The sequence below is a fragment of the Procambarus clarkii genome, chromosome 71 (assembly GCF_040958095.1).
Source record: "Procambarus clarkii isolate CNS0578487 chromosome 71, FALCON_Pclarkii_2.0, whole genome shotgun sequence".
Taxonomy (NCBI): Eukaryota; Metazoa; Arthropoda; class Malacostraca; order Decapoda; family Cambaridae; genus Procambarus; species Procambarus clarkii.
The window spans coordinates 20,372,168-20,393,214 of NC_091220.1; the positions used below are offsets into that span (position 1 = coordinate 20,372,168).

At 46.0% G+C, this 21,047-nt stretch overlaps 1 protein-coding gene across 3 annotated transcripts; it reads right to left on the reverse strand.

Annotated features, from left to right (window-relative positions):
• Positions 1-106: 106 nt before the first annotated feature.
• Positions 107-20,000, reverse strand: LOC123745673 (uncharacterized). Of its 3 annotated transcripts, none has more exons than XM_069312222.1 (4): positions 19,877-20,000; positions 13,906-14,150; positions 13,696-13,783; positions 107-1,453 (listed from the first exon to the last, which is right to left on the reverse strand). In XM_069312222.1, exons 2-4 carry the CDS (start codon positions 14,073-14,075, stop codon positions 317-319), a joined length of 1,395 nt encoding a protein of 464 aa, XP_069168323.1. In that variant the 5' UTR covers positions 14,076-14,150; positions 19,877-20,000; the 3' UTR covers positions 107-316. The 3 variants fall into 3 exon arrangements, with proteins under 3 accessions (XP_069168323.1, XP_045582437.1, XP_069168325.1); XM_045726481.2 differs by lacking the exon at positions 19,877-20,000 and adding an exon at positions 17,598-17,865; XM_069312224.1 differs by lacking the exons at positions 13,696-13,783; positions 13,906-14,150; positions 19,877-20,000 and adding an exon at positions 17,598-17,869.
• Between the last annotated feature and the right edge of the window lie 1,047 nt (positions 20,001-21,047).

The window sequence follows — 21,047 nt, forward strand, 5'->3', positions numbered from 1 at the left end:
GTCGTATTGGTAGTGCTTGACCCTCATGTTTACCTTACCTTACTACACCACTATAACCTTTAACCCTTATTAATGATAATGAACGATAATGTGGGAACTAAAACAATTTTTATATTTATGTATACGTTTTTAATAACTATACAAAATAATGATTTAACTTTTTAGATTATTGTATGACTGATCATATGTACTGGAAATGTAAATAATGCTTAAACAATAGCACGTTAAACATCTAAATAACACTGGTACAGTTGTTTACAGTAATATTTAGACTTTTCAGTGGTAACCGGACTAGTGTTAAACATTCTCACACCAGCTAAAGCACTTCTAACAGGTGCTGGAACAGCTGTTTGCAGTAATATTCAGCCATTTGAGTGGTGACTGTCCTTGTGTTGTAGTCGAGGACGTGGATAAGATGGCCCCTGAAGGAGTGGAACATGTGGCTCCAGGTTCCATTCCTTTTGTTGATAGAGATGGACCTGAAGACCCGGGTCACCCTTACATGCTCTCGCCCCTCCGTCACCAGCGAAGTCACGTCGCCCAGATTGGAGGTGTAGAAGTCTGCTGGTAAAGGCGCGTCCAGAAACTCCCTTGGGTCGTGATTGCTTTTGTTTTCCAGCTTCCTGAAGGCTTCCTCCCAGAGAACCGTACCAGTCTTCAAGTGATGCTGCATTTCTGCGTGGATCTTCCGGGCAAAGTTCCAGAAATTCTCTGAGATGTTTATGGGAGTATCTGTGTAAAACTCGATGTTATCCAGGACGTGACAGCCAAGGACCATTGAGGTGGTGTTTTTCCAATACCGTCTTGCGTTTATGGCGTGGGAAGTAAGGAGATCATAAGTGTCTTGTACAATACCGTTGTCAACCAGGAGGTCGACCAGCGCCACGTGAGCGAGAGCCATGAAACCTGAGTTGAGAGATACGCCTTCAGCCCGGCACTTGTTGAGGAACTTGTTAGTGGTCGACGAATCCAAGTCACGTATGAGAAACAGACTTTCCTCTTTGATCTGCTTAGGAACTTTTATTGCACTTTTAAGCAAGGCCGGCTTATCATTCCGAAGTCTGGCTTTGTCGACAAATTCTTGCTGAAGTTTAGGATCAGTCTCAATCGCTACTTTCTTAGCCTCAATTAATTGTATCGTCTCTCCGTGTATGACATATTCCCCAAGCTGCTCATCATTGATGGCTTTCCCGGCGATGACATCGTTGAGTAGTGTAACGATGAACCCGCACACAGCCATGGCCGTCATGCCGTCAACAATGCCGTGGTGCAGACCGAGAAACAGGTGGTGATTATGAGGGTAGGCGGGCTGGAGGTGGCTAGGATGAGGCTGTGTGAGGTGTGAGGTGGTGTCAGGCACGAGTCTAGCGCACCACAGGGGCCCAGTGGCCGAGCAGTACCGGTACGCCCGCAGCTCTCTCATCACCTCGTGGAAATCACCATCGGGAATCACCTGCACAGATTTCGAGATTTAGAAAAATATGTTGCATACAGAGTAAGAAAATATAACTAAATCTATAATGGTTTAGAATAAGGAAGTGCCTTAGTGCGTTCTCCGCATTCTTCTTAGAATAAGCAACATGGGTTTGCACACTGTTACGACCCTGGGTTCTTTAGTGGAAACCAGAGGTCAAAATTGAGTTATTAAACTTAACTATAGTATAGCTGAACGCAACCCTATGCGTCATTGTCTGTATCTTCCCTGCCAGACGTAAGACTATTATTGTTTCTCAAAGAGCATTTAAAGACTGAGCTGGGGGTTGATTATTAAATAATAACATAGGCACCAACTTCGCTTACTAATACTTTCTAATCATTTGTAAAGTAACAATACGTTGCATAGGGGAAGATCTTTAATGTGCTTAGCTGCATGATCAATTAGGCTCCTTCCGGCACCACGACATGCGGGAGGCCTAGCTGGTCGCTAGGAGCGTTCTTTGGCTGGCGTTCGTGGGGACGAGACCTACTCTGTGGCTGCACCCCTACTCTCCTCCCTTCTCTTACTTATTTCCCTTACCTTAAGTTCCTGTACCATTAAGTTAAGTACTGTATGGTGTTTTAAGTGTGCCTACTCTGGTAGTAACGATTGGTGAGACCTGGGGGTAGTATTGGCCAGTGTTTTGGGTACCCCTAAGTGTTGTGTTTTGTATTAGGGTACCACATAGTCTCACTACCCTAAGCTGCATCCAGCTTCAGTGCTTATCCAGTAGTACTTTACCCTAGCTTGTTCTTAGTGTAAACCTTGTATCCTGTCTATGTGGACCAAGGCTTTTAACGTAAGATAGTGTGGTAAAGTTATTATTATTATTGTTATTGGTGTGAGTGTACATGGGGGGTTGTTAAGGGGTTAATAAATAAGTACATGAATTATAGGAGTATCCCTTCTTCCTGTGTGGGAGTGCATTGATCAACCCTTAGACTGACATATATGGTCTAGTAGCAAGGTATTATTACTGTGGATAGTTTATTTTGGGGGCCGGGCCTTTTAGCTCTCCCATATTTGATACTCTGTCTTCTAACTACCCTTACCCCTTAATAGTACCAGTCTCCCATAGCAAGCCCACCACACAATTATTTATAACACACACTTTAATCTTGTCTTTAACTGAATCATCTTGTTGGAACTTTTTTTTACTGAAGCACTAAGATATTCACATAATAATGCATTACCAAATATAATAAGATTACACAGGTTGCAACATCGTTACCATATTACACACACACATACACACAATTGAATTCTACGACCAGGCAACAAAAATCAGGCAAGAAAGAGAGGGGTGGGCAGACTGCATATTTTTGGATTGCCAGAAAGTCTTTGGCATAGTACCACACCAGAGACTAGTGCAGACGCTGGAGAGGTTCAGAGGTATACCACTAGGTTAGTCCCAGAACTAAGAGGCATGAATTACGAGGAAAAGCTGCGTAAAATGTACCTCACGACACTTGAAGACAGAAGAGTAAAGGGAGACATGATCACGACCTACAAAATTCTCAGAGGAATTGACAGGGTTGAAAAGGATAAACTGTTTAATACGGGGAATACGCGGACAAGGGGACACAGGTGGAAACTGAGTACCCAAATGAGCCACAGAGACGTTAGAAAGAACTTTTTCAGTGTCAGAGTAGTTAACAGATGGAAGGAAGTGTTGTGGTGGAGGCTGACTCCATACATAGTCTCAAATGTAGATATGATAGAGCCCAGCAGGCTCAGGAATCTGTACATCAGTTGATTGAAAGTTGATATGATATGAAGCCCATATCAAGAGGATAACATCAGCGGCATATGCCAGGTTGGCCAACATAAGAACGGCCTTTAGAAACTTGTGTAAGGAATCATTCAGAGCTTTGTATACCACATATGTTTATTTATTTATTTATTTATTTATTTATTTATTTATTTATTTATTTATTTATTTATTTATTTATTTATTTATTTATTTATTTATTTATATACAAGAAGGTACATTGGGGGTTTAACAGAGAATATAGAAATTAAGTTGAATTTACATTCTTGTAAAGCCACTAGCATGCATAGCGTTTCGGGCAAGTTCTTAAAATAACAGATAATTTTTAGATAATTTAACAGTAAAATTGATAAAAAATATTTACAGGTACTTTACGGCAATTTACTTTACAGGTACAGATAATTTTAAATAGAATAATTACAGTAAAATTGACAATGTCTGACCAATCCTGGAGTATGCGGCTCCAGCATGGAGTCCATATCTAGTCAAGCATAAGACTAAACTGGAAAAGGTTCAAAGGTTTGCCACCAGACTAGTACCCGAACTGAGGGGTGTGAGCTACGAGGAGAGACTACGGGAATTAGACCTCACATCGCTGGGAGACCGAAGAGTTAGGGAGGACATGATCACCACATTCAAGATTCTCAATGGAATTGATAGGGTAGATAAAGACAGACTATTTAACACAAGGGGCACACGCACTAGGGGACACAGGTGGAAATTGAGTGCCCAAATGAGCCATAGAGACATTATATTTTTTTTGTGTCGGAGTAGATGACAATTGGAATGCATTAGGAAGTGATGTGGTGGAGGCTGACTCCATACACAGTATCAAGTGTAGATATGATGGAGTCCAATAGGCTCAGAAACCTGTACATTAGTTGATTGACGGTTGAGAGGCGGAACCAAAGAGCCAGAGCTCAACCCCCGCAAGCACAACTAGGTTATCTTGAGATGATTTCGTTTTTTTTTTTAGTGTCCCCGCGGCCCGGTCCTCGACCAGGCCTCCACCCCCAGGAAGCAGCCCGTGACAGCTGACTAACACCCAGGTACCTATTTTACTGCTAGGTAACAGGGACTTAGGGTGAAAGAAACTCTGCCCATTGTTTCTCGCCGGCGCCTGGGATCGAACCCAGGACCACAGGATCACAAGTCCAGCGTGCTGTCCGCTCGGCCGACCGGCTCCCTAGGTAAGTACAACTAGGTAAGTACACACAGCCGAGTGGACAGCGCTCTGGGATCGTAGTCCTACGGGCTCGGGTTCAATTCCCTTCCGAAGCAGAAACAAATGGGCAAAACACACACAGATGACAATAGCGTGGTATATCAAATGAACAATAACAAGTATATTGAAGTACAGGTAGAACATCAAGTTGACAAGAGCCCCGGTGCATGGGGGGGGGGAATTGTGTGAAACCCTGATTAGGCTTCGGAGAAGCTTCGGGATCCTCGGCCAGCTTAGAAAAGGATTCTTTCCATTAACGTTTTTCATACCGTTTTGAAACTTTATGAGAATTTCCTGCCCACCTAACCTATCAGAGGACCCTTAACTTACTGTTGTTGACAAAAAAAAATCCCAAATTTATATTCATTTTTTTTTCATTTTCAAATAACGTCCATATTCGGCCATACGGGCAAACGGCCAAAAGCGACGTTCTTTTTAAGAGGACAGGTTGCTCCTCCAGGTTGCAATTCTTTTGACCATTGAAGGGGCCTCGTAGCCTGGTGGATAGCGCGCAGGACTCGTAATTCTGTGGCGCGGGTTCGATTCCCGCACGAGGCAGAAACAAATGGGCAAAGTTTCTTTCACCCTGAATGCCCCTGTTACCTAGCAGTAAATAGGTACCTGGGAGTTAGTCAGCTGTCACGGGCTGCTTCCTGGGGGTGGAGGCCTGGTCGAGGACCGGGCCGCGGGGACACTAAACCCCGAAATTATCTCAAGATAACCTCAAGATAACCATGTGGTGGTACAGTTGACGTCTGGGAACTCCCTGAGAACTGGTATGATGTTTTATTTTCAGTATATTTTGCTTACATTCAAGTCAGGCCAGTTTATATTATTTCAACATATGTTTTGCACAAATTTAAAACAATGTTTAAGGGGGTAACATGCAAGGGAAAACTATAATGAAACTGAAGTTCACATCACTGAAGTAGGGCAACAGCTGAAGGTACATGATCACAACTTAAAAAATACTCGGTGGAATCGACAAGGCAAAATGAAAGTAGACTTGGCGTTCCCAGGACCATTGAAGTGGGGGGGGGGCGGGGGGTCCTCAACGTCCCTAGGACCTTTATAGTGGGGGGGGGGGACCTTGGTGCCTTCAGGACCAATAAAGGGAGAGGCGCCCCCCAGGACCAATAAAGGGAGAGGCGCCCCCCAGGACCAATAAAGGTAGAGGCGCCCCCAGGACCAATAAAGGGAGAGGCGCCCCCAGGACCAATAAAGGGAGAGGCGCCCCCCAGGACCAATAAAGGGAGAGACGCCCCCAGGACCAATAAAGGGAGAGCCGCCCCCAGGACCAATAAAGGGAGAGGCGCCCCCCAGGACCAATAAAGGGAGAGGCGCCCCCAGGACCAATAAAGGGAGAGGCGCCCCCAGGACCAATAAAGGGAGAGGCGCCCCCAGGACCAATAAAGAGGGAACCTCGCGCCCCCCCCCCCCAGTACCAGGAGTGTTTAAACTGTGCTTTATAAAATAGTAGCTTCAAATTATACCGTTTTGGTACATTTGTACCGCAGCTACAAATAAGTACATAAGTACAGAGTGCTTCCCTTCACCCTGTCAGGAGACAGGGTGAAGGGAGTTCACTTAGTACATGGAGTACTAAGAACCCAGCTCAAGAAATTATCGTACGCTACTAACTGGGAGTCGTCTGTTGGGTCAGCGTGAGCCCAGAGAGTGTTTACAACAACCCCATGATTTATTCGCATTTAAATCAAAAGGGCGAAATACAACGTGATTCGAACACACGAAGATAAGCACTTGGTCGATGTTTTGATGCTGGGCTGTGATGAAACTCCACCTGGCTTTAAAATGGGTTTATTAACAGATTCATTGAAAATTCGAAAGTGCAAACTGCCTGGATGCTCTAGTGAGGCCTCAAGCGGGTCATGCCAGTATGACGGGAACTTGTGCGAGTGGTGGATGTGACAGACGTCTCTGAAATGTATCTGAAAATCTTCCCAAGTGTTCGGTCACACCGAGTTATGAAGACTGGATGCTGTTGTTATATTTAAAAAGGAGAGATTCAGCACTAGTGTGTGGATTAGCAAATTACAGTGCTGTGGTTTACGGTTATCTTGAGATGATTTCGGGGTTTTAGTGTCCCCGCGGCCCGGTCCTCGACCAGGCCTCCACCCCCAGGAAGCAGCCCGTGACAGCTGACTAACACCCAGGTACCTATTTTACTACTAGGTAACAGGGACATAGGGTGAAAGAAACTCTGCCCATTGTTTCTCGCCGGCGCCCGGGATCGAACACAGGATCACAAGTCCAGCATGCTGTCCGCTCGGCTCCCTACAGTATTTGGATTCTTAGTTTCGTGTCTAGCAAAATGCTGAAAGTGCATTGTTAAGAATACGCAAGACACAGGACCCGCCGCTAGTAAATGTTAACGTGACTAAATGGTAATTCTTAGAAAGTTTACTGGAAATATAAGGTAGAAATTGACTTTTATTACTGTGGCAAAATTCCGTATATTTGTTGAGTACTTTCAGTGTTCCTCGTCTCATACTTGATATTTAATTCACTGTGAGTGACTCGTGAATGTTGGAAACACCGCTTTTGTTCGTGATAGTGAGTACATGGTGACTAATGTTGAGGCTGACCTCACTACGGACATCACTGACCCTCCTATGTCAGACCCCACCACGGACATCACTGACCCTCCTATGTCAGACCCCACCACGGACATCACTGACCCTCCTATGTCAGACCCCACCACGGACATCACTGACCCTCCTATGTCAGACCCCACCACGGACATCACTGACCCTCCTATGTCAGACCCCACCACGGACATCACTGACCCTCTTATGTCAGACCCCACCACGGACATCACTGATTCCCCTTGTCTGATCCCACTGCGAACAGCGCAACCATCCTTCAGGAGAAGGTAAGTATGACCTTGATCCTTGTCACCTACGTCTCCGCCTCTTGCATACCAACATGGAGATGGATGCGACCATTCATATGTTATATATGATTGGTTTGAGCTACCTATGTGCTTTAATATACCTACAATTTTCTCTCATTTTTTTACTTGCCTTGTAACTGTTATCATTTTTTATCAATTTTGCAAGTATTTACCTACTTAAAATTTTCTTAGATTAAGGACCTGCCCGAAACGCTGCGCGTACTAGTGGCTTTACAAGATTGTAATAACCATATTATCTAGCCTCGCAATCCCAATGTACCTTCTTGTATGTAAATAAATAAATAGATAAATAAATGAGATTCGAGGTTTGACCGCCAGAGGGGGCAGATCTCACCCCCTCTGGCGGTCAAACCTCGGAGCCTGTTGCACTCTCCAGTTGTTGGTGACCCAGCCTTGAGTGCAGTTCAGGGAGGTGTTGTTAGCAGGGACCCCTGGGCCCGTGTTTACTTGAGTGATGGGGAAGACCTTGCACCCTGTGCAGTGGTCCCTGACAATTGGGTCCACGATTCTGGAATCGTGGATTACCCCGCGGTGGATCCGACCTTGTTCAACGTTTTATGAATTGACGTCGCTGACGTCTGGAGTCCATTTAATTTCAAGTCATCAGGCTGTGGTTAAGTTCGGTACTGCGGTGGCTTTTCCAGACTTTCTTCACCGACGAGCGCACGTTATAAATAAATAATAAATAAATAAATGTTTATTCAGGTAAGGTACATACATACAAGAGATTTTACAAAATTTGATATTTATATATAGAGCTAGTACATACAATGCCTAAAGCCACTATCACGCAAAGCGTTTTGGGCAGGAAAAACATTAAAGACTAAAACTTAATACTAATTGAGTTTAAAGTATAAAATATGTTGAGAACAAATAAAAATAAAAAAGTGGGGAACATGGCTGGAAAAGCAGCACAAATACAATTAGGTCGACAAACAGCGTTGTTTAAGAAACAGACATGGGTTGACAATATAGGGGTAAGGTAGGTTACAGGGAATTTATTAGGTAGTACTTAGTTTTTATCTTAAACTGGTTGAGAGAGGCACAGTCTTTAACATGGTTGGGAAGGTCATTCCACATTCTGGGCCCCTTGATTTGTAGAGCATTTCTAGTTTGATTAAGTCGTACTCTTGGAATATCAAAACTGTATTTATTTCTGGTGTGGTGCTCATGGGTTCTGTTACAACCTTCAATGAAGCTCTTGAGGTCAGGATTGGCATTACAGTTCAGCGTTTTATATATGTATAATACACATGAGAGAATGTGCAGTGACTTAATATCTAACATATTCAGAGATTTGAGTAGGGGTACCGAGTGATGTCTGGGGCTAGAGTTGGATATTGTCCTAATAGCAGCTTTGTGTTGAGTAATTAGAGGACGTAAATGATTTTGGGTAGTAGAGCCCCAAGCACAAATACCATAGTTGAGATAAGGATAGATGAGAGAGTAATAGTGTCACCAGGGCAGGGCGGGGTACATAATATCTGATCTTAGAAAGAATGCCAACAGTTTTTGAAACTTTTTTGATATATTTAGAATGTGTCTCTGGAAATTCAGCTTGTGGTCAATGAGAACGCCCAGGAATTTGCCATCTATTTTGTTACAATTTTGGGTATTGTTTATTCTGAGATTTATTTGATTAGAGGATTTATTGCCAAACAGAATATAGAAATTTTTGTCAATGTTGAGGGTGAGTTTGTTGGCAGTTAGCCAAAGATAGACTTTATTTAGCTCGGTATTTACTGTGGCATTTAGAGCAAGGGGGTCAGGACTGGAGTAAATGAAGGTTGTGTCGTCAGCAAATAGAATTGGTTTGAGGTGTTGGGAGGCATTTGGAGGGTCATTAATGTAGATGAGAAAGAGTAGAGGGCCAAGTATGCTGCCCTGAGGAACACCAATGTTGATGGATAGGGTGGGAGAAATTGAATTATTCACAGAAACATACTGGAGCCTGTCAGTAAGGTAAGATTTGAGATATTGCAGGGAGTGACCTCCGACTCCTTAATGATGCATAACGTTCCGGATGCTGCTGGGTCTGTGGTTGTTTCAGACCGCAGCACGAAAGACAGAACACGAAACAATGAGTATAAATTGAATAAGTTTAGATTTAGGAAAGATCTGGGTAAATATTGGTTCGGTAACAGGGTTTTTGATTTGTGGAACCAGTTACTGCATAACGTGGTGGAGATGGGGTCCCTTGATTGTTTCAAGCGTGGGTTGGACATGTATATGAGTGGGATTGGGCGGTTATAAATAGGAGCTGCATCGTATGGGCCAATAGGCCTTCTGCAGTTACTTTTATTCTTATGTTGATTAATAATTACTTTTTCTGTCTCTACAGGTAAGGCTTTTTTAGCTCATCGCGGGACACAATTCCACCAGCTTAAGGTACGTTCCTGTTTCCTTTTGTTTCCGAAGGATATTTTGTTCAACAAAATATTACAGGACACGCAGTTACCATAATATAATTATGGGTAAATATCAAATCCTCGTGCAGGCGATGAGTCACAATAACGTGGCTAAAGTATGTTGACCAGACCACACACTAGAAGGTGAAGGGACGACGACGTTTCGGTCCGTCCTGGACCATTCTCAAGTCGATAATCAAATCCTTGTCATTTGTCGTGGGAAACCCGAGGCCCCTCTTTTATTGATCGTGGGGGTGTCGAGCTCCCCTCCCCTTTTACTGGTCCTGGGAACGCCCAGGTCCTCCCCCCTTTTACTGGTCCTTTATTAACCCTGGGGAAGCCGAGGTAACCCTGTTTTATTGGTTCTAGAGACGCCGAGGCCCCCATATTTAACTGGTTCAGGGGGCACCAAGTCACCCCACTTTTGGTGGCCCTGGGGCCGCCGATGTCCCCCCATTTACTAGTTCTGGAGGCGCCGAAGCACCCCCTTTTGCTGGTCTTTTGGGTACCGAGGCCTAATTCCTCTTTATTGGTCCTGGGGGCGCCGTGGTCCCCTCTCCGTTGGTCCTGGGGGGCGCCGTGGTCCCCTCTCCGTTGGTCCTGGGGGGCGCCGTGGTCCCCTCTCCGTTGGTCCTGGGGGCGCCGTGGTCCCCTCTCCGTTGGTCCTGGGGGGCGCCGTGGTCCCCTCTCCGTTGGTCCTGGGGGCGCCGTGGTCCCCTCTCCGTTGGTCCTGGAGGCGCCGTGGTCCCCTCTCCATTGGTCCTGGGGGGCGCCGTGGTCCCCTCTCCATTGGTCCTGGAGGCGCCGTGGTCCCCTCTCCATTGGTCCTGGGGGGGCGCCGTGGTCCCCCTCTCCATTGGTCCTGGGGGCGCCGTGGTCCCCCTCTCCATTGGTCCTGGGGGGCGCCGTGGTCCGCCTCTCCATTGGTCCTGGGGGGCGCCGTGGTCCGCCTCTCCATTGGTCCTGGGGGGCGCCGTGGTCCCCCTCTCCATTGGTCCTGGGGGGCGCCGTGGTCCCTCTCTCCATTGGTCCTGGGGGGCGCCGTGGTCCCCCTCTCCATTGGTCCTGGGGGGCGCCGTGGTCCGCCTCTCCATTGGTCCTGGGGGGGCGCCGTGGTCCGCCTCTCCATTGGTCCTGGGGGGCGCCGTGGTCCGCCTCTCCATTGGTCCTGGGGGGCGCCGTGGTCCGCCTCTCCATTGGTCCTGGGGGGCGCCGTGGTCCGCCTCTCCATTGGTCCTAGGGGGCGCCGTGGTCCGCCTCTCCATTGGTCCTGGGGGGCGCCGTGGTCCCCCTCTCCATTGGTCCTGGGGGGCGCCGTGGTCCCCTCTCCATTGGTCCTGGGGGGCGCCGTGGTCCCCCTCTCCATTGGTCCTGGGGGGCGCCGTGGTCCGCCTCTCCATTGGTCCTGGGGGGCGCCGTGGTCCGCCTCTCCATTGGTCCTGGGTGGCGCCGTGGTCCCCCTCTCCATTGGTCCTGGGGGGCGCCGTGGTCCCCCTCTCCATTGGTCCTGGGGGGCGCCGTGGTCCGCCTCTCCATTGGTCCTGGGGGGCGCCGTGGTCCCCCTCTCCATTGGTCCTGGGGGGGCGCCGTGGTCCCCCTCTCCATTGGTCCTGGGGGGCGCCGTGGTCCCCCTCTCCATTGGTCCTGGGGGGCGCCGTGGTCCCCCTCTCCATTGGTCCTGGGGGGCGCCGTGGTCCGCCTCTCCATTGGTCCTGGGGGGCGCCGTGGTCCCCCTCTCCATTGGTCCTGGGGGGCGCCGTGGTCCCCCTCTCCATTGGTCCTGGGGGGCGCCGTGGTCCGCCTCTCCATTGGTCCTGGGGGGCGCCGTGGTCCGCCTCTCCATTGGTCCTGGGTGGCGCCGTGGTCCCCCTCTCCATTGGTCCTGGGGGGCGCCGTGGTCCCCCTCTCCATTGGTCCTGGGGGGCGCCGTGGTCCGCCTCTCCATTGGTCCTGGGGGGCGCCGTGGTCCCCCTCTCCATTGGTCCTGGGGGGGCGCCGTGGTCCCCCTCTCCATTGGTCCTGGGGGGCGCCGTGGTCCCCCTCTCCATTGGTCCTGGGGGGCGCCGTGGTCCCCCTCTCCATTGGTCCTGGGGGGCGCCGTGGTCCCCCTCTCCATTGGTCCTGGGGGGCGCCGTGGTCCCCCTCTCCATTGGTCCTGGGGGGCGCCGTGGTCCGCCTCTCCATTGGTCCTGGGGGGGCGCCGTGGTCCCCCTCTCCATTGGTCCTGGGGGGGTCCAAAGTCCACTTTCATGTAGTGTCCATTTTTTTTTAATTTCAAAAGTCCAGACTTCGAGGGTAGTGCTAATATTGATAGACTTGATGTGAGTACTTGGTGGTGAATGTTGGGGCTTGTTGTTTAATGTAATGATCCCACCTCCACCGCGTAACGTGGTGGAGGTGGGGTCCCTTGATTGTTTCAAGCGCGGGTTGGACATGTATATAAGTGGGTTTGGGGGGTTATAGATAGGAGCTGCCTCGTATGGGCCAATAGGCCTTCTGCAGTTACCTTTGTTCTTATGTTTCTTAAACACCCTCAACACTCCTCCAATATTGTTGAGTGCCTGAGGTAGTTAGAGAGCTATAAGTATCTCACACCATTTCTTACAGAGCACTCACATATATATAGTATTGGAGAATGTGTACTAATTTGTTTACATACATCATAAATCGTTAATTCGTGCTTTTTTTTTCTTTTGAGTGATTGCTCCTCTGCAGGACCTAATTTCCTGAAGTGTGTGTGTGCTTTACAAGAAAGAATGGATTATCTAGGCCCAAATTCTGTAGGACATGTATATTGAAATATTCAAAACTGTCCTGACTTTAGTATACGCAAAATTAAAAAAAAATAGCAGCTACACAGAAATCACAATAGTGTGATGCATCAAATGAACAAATCCTCAAGGGCCGTGACGAGGATTCGAACCTGCGTCCGAGAGCATCCCAGACGCTGCCTTAATCGACTGAGCTACGACATGGTTAAAAGAATTGCAACCGGGAAATCCTCCTGATTTACCAACGGATCCTGCAGCCTCTCCGAGACACAAACCAGGGTTACGCAATTCCCCCCCCTACCTCGGGTGACATAGCACCCGAGCTATGTCAACAGGCTGTTCTACCTCTTCCAGTTACATTAAAGAAAACAAATCCATCGTTTCAGGAGGTTATTTGGGGATGGAAATGTATGGGTGGTAACTAGTGTATTAATATACTAACGGTTCAGTTCATTAATGTACTATGTCTATTTGTATGTAAATATTTGTATTTAAATATACAAGAGTTTTTACGTTCTTCGTGGGAGACATCTCCCGTCACGCAGGGTGCAGTCGCACCTCCACGGCTCAAAAGGGCCACCACTTACGGGCTATTCATGCCCGTGCCACCTCTTGGGTGGCTTAATCTGTATCAATCTGTCAATCTTACATTCTTGAACAGCCACTAGCACGCGTAGCGTTTCGCGTTTCGGGCAGGTCCTTAATCCTATGTTCCCTGGAATACGACCCGCCAAATCGTTTAACAACCAGGTAGCCATTCACTGTTGGGTGAACAGAGGCAACAGTTAAGGATTGACGCCCTGTAAATCCTTCCCCGGCCAGGATACGAACCCAGTGTCGAAACGCCAGGTTAGTGTCTTACCACTACACCACGGGGACTGTTGGATTATAATTTAGTATCATAACACACTGTTGAAGGGAGAACGGGCTGCAACGCACACATCCATTAGTGTATAGAACCCATATAATGATGCTCTATATTTATTTAATGCAACATTGTCACACGTGAAAGAGAGAGCAAGAAAGGAAACGAATAGGAGTCCAACAAGAGAGAAGAGACAGCGACAAACTACTAGTCCAACAAGATGGGTTGACGCAGTGTTCTCACCTGGAAGTCTATGTCAGGGTTGGACGCCTCTTTCAGCCACATCACCCCGTCTCGTTCTGCAATGCACACCTGGAGGCACCTCACTTTCCTGAGACAATCAATATATACCTTCAGGAACACGTATGGCCGACATGCTGTCGATGCACTAGACATTTATACCGGTATATGTACACACAACACCTGTCTGCATAAACAACACCACACATGTACCTGTAGAGGTGTGTGAGAGCCAGCCTGACGTGTCCCTCCTGGAGAGGCTCCGGAGTGCTAAGACTCATATAGTAGCAGAGAAGGAAGTTGCCATCCTGGTGGCCCACCTCGCAGTTCCTCTCCATAGGGGACGCCGGCCGGAGCCACTGGCCTTCAAAGCCCTTCTGCATATCGTGACGTCGGGATGTGGCGCCAAGCTGTCTCTACACTAGTGTTTAATTTGGGATCTCTACTCGCTCCAGCAGCTGTGTTATGCCCCAAGAAGGAGTATTAATTTAGAGAGGTTAATATTGTCATCAAAGAAGCAGGATATAGAAATCTGTATTCAATTTATAAGAGTGATTAATCTGGTTCAGTGCCTGATGCATTCAAATTGGCATGAATTATCGACAGTTGCCCCAGAACACATGAGGACTTTGCATTAACTTGACTAATACATTCAGAGGTCTCAATTGTTCTATCCCTGCACCCTAAACTTTGGAAGATGACTTAAAACTTTCAACTTGGCTGAATTACAGTTTACATGGTATTATATTCTCACTAAGAAGGTTCGTAATGGTGGAGAACATGATTTACAGTCAAGGAAAGTGGGGAGTTGCTTGTGGGGGCTGACTTATTTAATTTATTTATATACAGGAAGGTACATTGGGGTTTGTGAGAATACATAGCATAGTATATACAATCTTGTAAAGCCACTAGTACGCGCAGCGTTTCGGACAGGTCCTTAATCTAACAGATAATTTTAAGTAGGTAAATTCTAGCAGAATTAATAAAATGATAAGATACATTGCAAGAAAAAAAATGAGAGAGATTAGCAAGTATATTAAAGCACATTGGTATATGAAAGCTCTGATTGATTATATTGACAGCTTGATTGGTAATTTAAACAAGATTAATAGACACCAGACAGCAGATTGATAGCACATATAAGACAGCAATGAACACAATGGTAAAGATGTTCGGATTGGGTACATAAAGATTGGGAGATTGGGTAGCAATTAATACAGAGCAATTTTAAGGCAACAAGGTAAAAAACTATGAAGATAAAATTAGGTACTTTTTAGTTTTTTTTTAATGACGCAAAGGTTTGACAGCTTTTCAATTCAATAGGGAGTGAGTTCCATAGACTGGGTCCCTTTATTTGCATAGTGTTTACACAGATTAAGTTTGACTCTGGGGATATCAAAGATATATTTATTTCTGGTGTGGTGATAATGGGTCCTATTACATCTGTCCAGGGAGAGTTTCAGAGAAGGATTTGCATTTAAGAACAGGGTTTTGTAAATGTAGTTGACACAAGAGAATTTGTGGAGTGAGATTATGTTTAGAGAGTTAAACAAGGGGGCTGAGTGTTGTCTGAAAACAGAATTTGTTATTAGTCTGATAGCAGATTTTTGCTGGGTGATGATGGACTTGAGGTGGTTTGCAGAGGTTGAACCCCATGCACAGATACCATAATTAAGATAAGGATAAATTAGTGCATAATATAGACAGATGAGAGCAGAGTTTGGAACATAATATCTGATTTTGGAGAGTATACCAACTGTTTTAGACTTTCTTAGTTATGTGTTGTATGTGGGTGCTGAAGTTGAGTCTCTTGTCTAGGAATAGGCCAAGAAACTTACCATCAATTTTAATACTAATGTTTACATTGTCTCTGAAGCTGAATTGCCTTTGTAGATTTGCTTCCAAATAAGATGTAGTCGGTCTTTTCTATGTTAAGTGTTAGTTTGTTGATTGACATCCATAAGTGGACTTTTTTTAGTTCATTATTAACAACATTATTTAGTGTATGTGGGTTGGGGTTAGAGTAGATGAGAGTAGTATCATCAGCAAACAATATAGGTTTCAGAATGTTAGAGACATTAGGCAGATCATTGATGTATATAAGAAATAGGAGAGGTCCCAAGATGCTGCCCTGTGGCACTCCAACGGTTATTGGTAGAGTGGGAGAGGTTATATCATTGATGGCTACACATTGGTGTCTATCACTAAGATAGGATTGGATATAGTCCAGTGCATGGCCTCGGATTCCATAATGATGGAGTTTACGTAAGAGGTAGTTGTGATTAACAGTATAAAAGGCCTTTCTCAGGTCAATGAAGAGTCCAATCGGAAACACATTTTTGTCAAGGGCTGAATAAATTATATCAAGGAGACTAATAATTGCATCGTTGGTACTCTTTTGGGAGCAGAAGCCAAACTGACAGGGGCTAAGAATGTCGAATTTTACGAGATAGGAGTAGAGCTGTTTGTAGATAATTTTTTCAAATATTTTTGATAGTATGGGTAGGTTTGATATTGGTCTATAATTGTTTATGTCTGACGGATTACCTCTTTTATGAACTGGCGTTACTCTTGCTTTTTTAAGGATATCAGGGAAGGTATGACACTCTAGGGATTTGTTGAACAGCAGAGCTATAGGTGGTGCAAGGGCATGGGAGGCGCTTTGGTATACAATGGATGGGATTTCACTGATGTTCCCAGCTTTGGTTTTTAGTGAGTGTATGATGGACACAACATCTGTCGGGCTGACTGGTGAGAGGAGAAGAGAGTTTGGATAGTTGCCTGAGAGATATGTGTTGATATGTGTCTGAGTCTGTGGGATTTTACTGGCAAGGTTAGCACCAACCGATGAAAAGCTATTAAATTCATTTGTCATTTGCCAATGGGCTCAGGGACTGAACCCCACAATTCATTTAGCTAAGCAAGTTACAATCTTGATGATCTAGTTACAAAATTATATGCACATCGTCACATCAGCAATGGGCTCGAGACCGACCACAAGTACAGTTTATATTTTAAGCAACTGATATATGGGGAGAGCTAGTGTCACAATTGATATGTTTACCTACACTCCGCCCCCATCCAATGGACAGCGGTGGATAGGTTATAATCACTCAGATGCTACCTACATTTAGCAAACTGGGGATATTTGGCTAAAATTTCTGGTAGCAGATCATTTTGAATGAAATATGTACACATCGTTGGAACATTGGTTATAGAATTGTCTCTAAATTCACGTATCTTTTCGCACTCCATCACATAGTGACGGAGGGTGTGCGAATAATTTTATTGAGTTTACATTTGGTCAGGTCTACATCGGCAGATAATGAAAATTCCCAGAGATACTTGTAACCGAAATGCTTTAACAAAATCCATGTATACTACATCTACCGGTAGATGCACGTTTTTTTTTTTTTTACATACTGCTGAAGTCCTTTGAGTAGCTGTTTCCAAAAATGTGAGCAAGTTTGTAAGGCAGGATCTATTTTTACTAAACCCATGTTGTGTTGATTTTACAAGACTGTGCAAAGAAAGATGGTGACTGACAGGAACATAATGAGGGTCCAAAAGGGTCCAAAAGGCCAGACACAAGAATAACCATTTAATTCTCCACATATATTTGAATATATACAGTGACGACCTATACCTACTGCACAACACTATAACTATAGTCTATGCAAGAAAGCCTAATAAAAACGACGGTTAAACTGTACGCTCACCAGAATGACGGTTGAAATTGAAATAAGTTTATGGAGGTCAAATACACACAAAGGGATGAGGTAGCTCAAGCTATTCTCACCCCGTTCAGTACATCGTGTTCATACATACATAGACACACATCACAAACAATAAACATATTACCGAACATTCTGAGAGGTAAATATAGTAACATGACTATGACTCACCATAGATGTAAAGTGAGGGTTCGTCGCTGGTGCACTGGTGCTACTGAAGCTGGGGAGCCTCTCATGTCTTCTGTTTATCTTGAATGTCACGCGGTAATCGCTCAGTTGCCAACACCAAATTGTGACATTTTACGACCGCTAGATTAACATATTGTATTAAATCTAGTATTAATCTTAATACTTTAGTATTAATCAAATCTTTATTGTATCAAATTTAGTATTAATCTAATCTTTGTGTATTGTGTCAAATTTTCTTACATATTTCTTTCTTTATTATGCACCCTATACCCATCCCGTGGGCGGTGGTGTAAAGGATTTGAGGAACTGAACCCTCTAGTTCGTTTAGCTAAGCAAATAACAATTTTTGACGCTAGTTACAAAATTATTAATGTTATATATACATGCACACATTCTCATACATACATGTACATGTATATATATATATACGTATACATATATACATACTCATACATATCTATTCACCCGCACAAATACACACATCAATAATCTTTTGTGTCACAAGTGATCAACAAGAGGCTCACAACAGTCACTATACAAGGCACTTTACATCTATGGTGAGTCACACAGTTACTAGTCTTGCTGCACACCCACCCAACTGGGCGGCAGCTTTACAGTCATGTGCTCCACACCCACCCAACTGGGCGGCAGCTTTACAGTCATGTGCTCCACACCCACCCAACTGGGCGGCAGCTTTACAGTCATGTGCTCCACACCCACCCAACTGGGCGGCAGCTTTACAGTCATGTGCTCCACACCCACCCAACTGGGCGGCAGCTTTACAGTCATGTGCTCCACACCCACCCAACTGGGCGGCAGCTTTACAGTCATGTGCTCCACACCCACCCAACTGGGCGGCAGCTTTACAGTCATGTGCTCCACACCCACCCAACTGGGCGGCAGCTTTACAGTCATGTGCTCCACACCCACCCAACTGGGCGGCAGCTTTACAGTCATGTGCTCCACACCCACCCAACTGGGCGGCAGCTTTACAGTCATGTGCATGCATTACCTACAGTAAGCAAATGACTCGCTGCCGGCGCCATTGCTAGCTGGCCGCACACGGATTTGTTCCCGGAAAAAACTCACGATTCTGAGCACCCATCAGCTCCATTCATCGCGGTTTTATGGGGAAGAATACATCAGTACTCCAAGACCCAGACAATATCTTGTTTTGAAGGAAACAATTCCGATTTCGTCTACAATAGACGGAGAAACATCGTTGTTGATTACCTGCTGCCCAGCTGACTGGTATTCTGCGCAACCCAGTACGCAGGCGACCCAAACTCTCGTACCGGACCGTATCACTGACCAGGTCACTTAGAGTCCTACCCTGAAGGGCGAGGCGATACCCTGCGGGCAGCGCCACAAGGGGGCACCTTAGAAGGTGTACCTGAGCCTGACAGGGAAAGGTAGACCAAACAACTCATTTAGGTGTTAGGTATCCCTGATTCCATCCGGGGGAATCATTCTACGACCTCCGTTGGAGGGGAATGAATTTCTCCAGGCCTAGGAGTGTCTCAGGCATTAGGTAGGGCAGTGATTCGGTCCTCACTACGTGGAGAGAGTCATGGGGAAGGCTAAGAGAAAGAGGCAATGGAGGCAGCTTTCAGACGAGGAGGGACGGTGGACCGATGTGCAGCAGGCACCGAAGAAAACTGCTATCGAGGCTTCACCACTTGCTTCTACCAGCAAGACAGCAGACGTAATGGACCTAGAGAGGATAGCATCAGTCTCTCACCAGCCAGTGTCAGACAATGCTTCTCTGTCCACAACACAGCCACAGGACAACAGTATGAGACAGGAGAGGACACCATCAGCCTCACACCAGACATCGCCAGACTGCACAGCTTCCAAAATTCAAGATAATGCAGACCGACCACTTTCCTACAGCATATGGAGTAGAAACGGGAATGGAAAAAGAACAATCAGAGCTCAAACTTTCCATTACAGTCAACCTGAAAGTATAAATAATAACACCACCACAAGACCAACAGACTGCAAATTACTTAGAAAAAGTAAGAGTCCTGCAAGGGAAACCTGTATGCTTGGAAAAGCTGGACCCTTCAGAAAGACGCACACGAGTCCTGCTTTTGGGATAACCAATCGACTTTCCCCTGGATCCAGTACTAGAACACAAGCAAATCCTGAATGCGGAACGATGCCGCACAAAAGTAGACAAGGTAGCGACACGTCAGGTTCTGGTCACCGTCATGGGACATGTGCCAGAAACATTCAGTCTTGGAAATTGGGGAACATACCGACAGAGACCATACGTCCCAGAACCCCTGCGCTGCTTCAGGTGTCAGAAATACGGCCACCATCAATCACGCTGCACAGGACAGGAGAGATGCGGAGTGTGCAGCCTGAGACATCCAACCAAAGACTGTATAGCCAAGCATAAGGCAAACCAGGCTACAACAGCCAAATGCCCAAATTGTGGAGGCAAACATCCTGCCTGGAGCACAACCTGCTCTGCACGGAAAGAAAAGATGCAGACAGCTCAGGCCAGGATAAACACACAGACCAGCACCACATACACCAACACCAACGTCTGGAACACTCGTGCACAGCCACAACAGACACCCACTCTCACAGAGCAAAACTTCCCGAATATATTAATTTCAAATCAGAAAATACACAAACGTGCTGCAGAAATACAGCAAATGCAAAAGAGTAAAAAACAATTACTTTCGGAATCAACACAACAGATATACAGTTTTACCCCCGCGGTCCAGCTGAAAAACATGGTGAACATCATGGCAGAGACCGTTATCAATTGCCTACAGGTGACGCAGAACGCCTCACAGCAACAGACTCAAGAAATCACTTGTGTGATAATGGAGAAGATCGTGCAGCAGACCACAGTTACACAAGAAGTAGACAGTCTGAGACAAGACGGAGCACAAGAGGACAAACAACGCAACATGGACATACAGACTACCAACAACAGTCAGGGTAGTCAAGACACCAGAACATCAACATTTACAACAGCAACTGTAAGAAGCAGTGACCACCCAAGATCAACAGAATCTTACAACACAAGAGTCAGACAACAACAGCCAATGCAGTCTAATATGCAACAACCCCAACAAAGACGTATTGAACAGCAGAGATGCACAGGTTCCAACAACACAAGAAACAGCCACGAGCAATCAATGCAGTCCGACATGCAGCAATACCAACAACAAAGTGATGGACCACAGTTATGCACAGATTCCAACAACGTCGGGGATGACCACGAACAATCAGTGCAGTCCGACATGCAGCGACACGACTTGCGAGGTGGAGAATATAGAGGTCGATCCCGAAGAAGAGTTCTGGTAGAACAGGCAACACCAACCGTACACCGTCGTCTAGCCATTACGAATACTGCAGTGGAACATACAAGGTCTTGGAAATAAAAACCACACACTTCAGGAGGCTGCAATC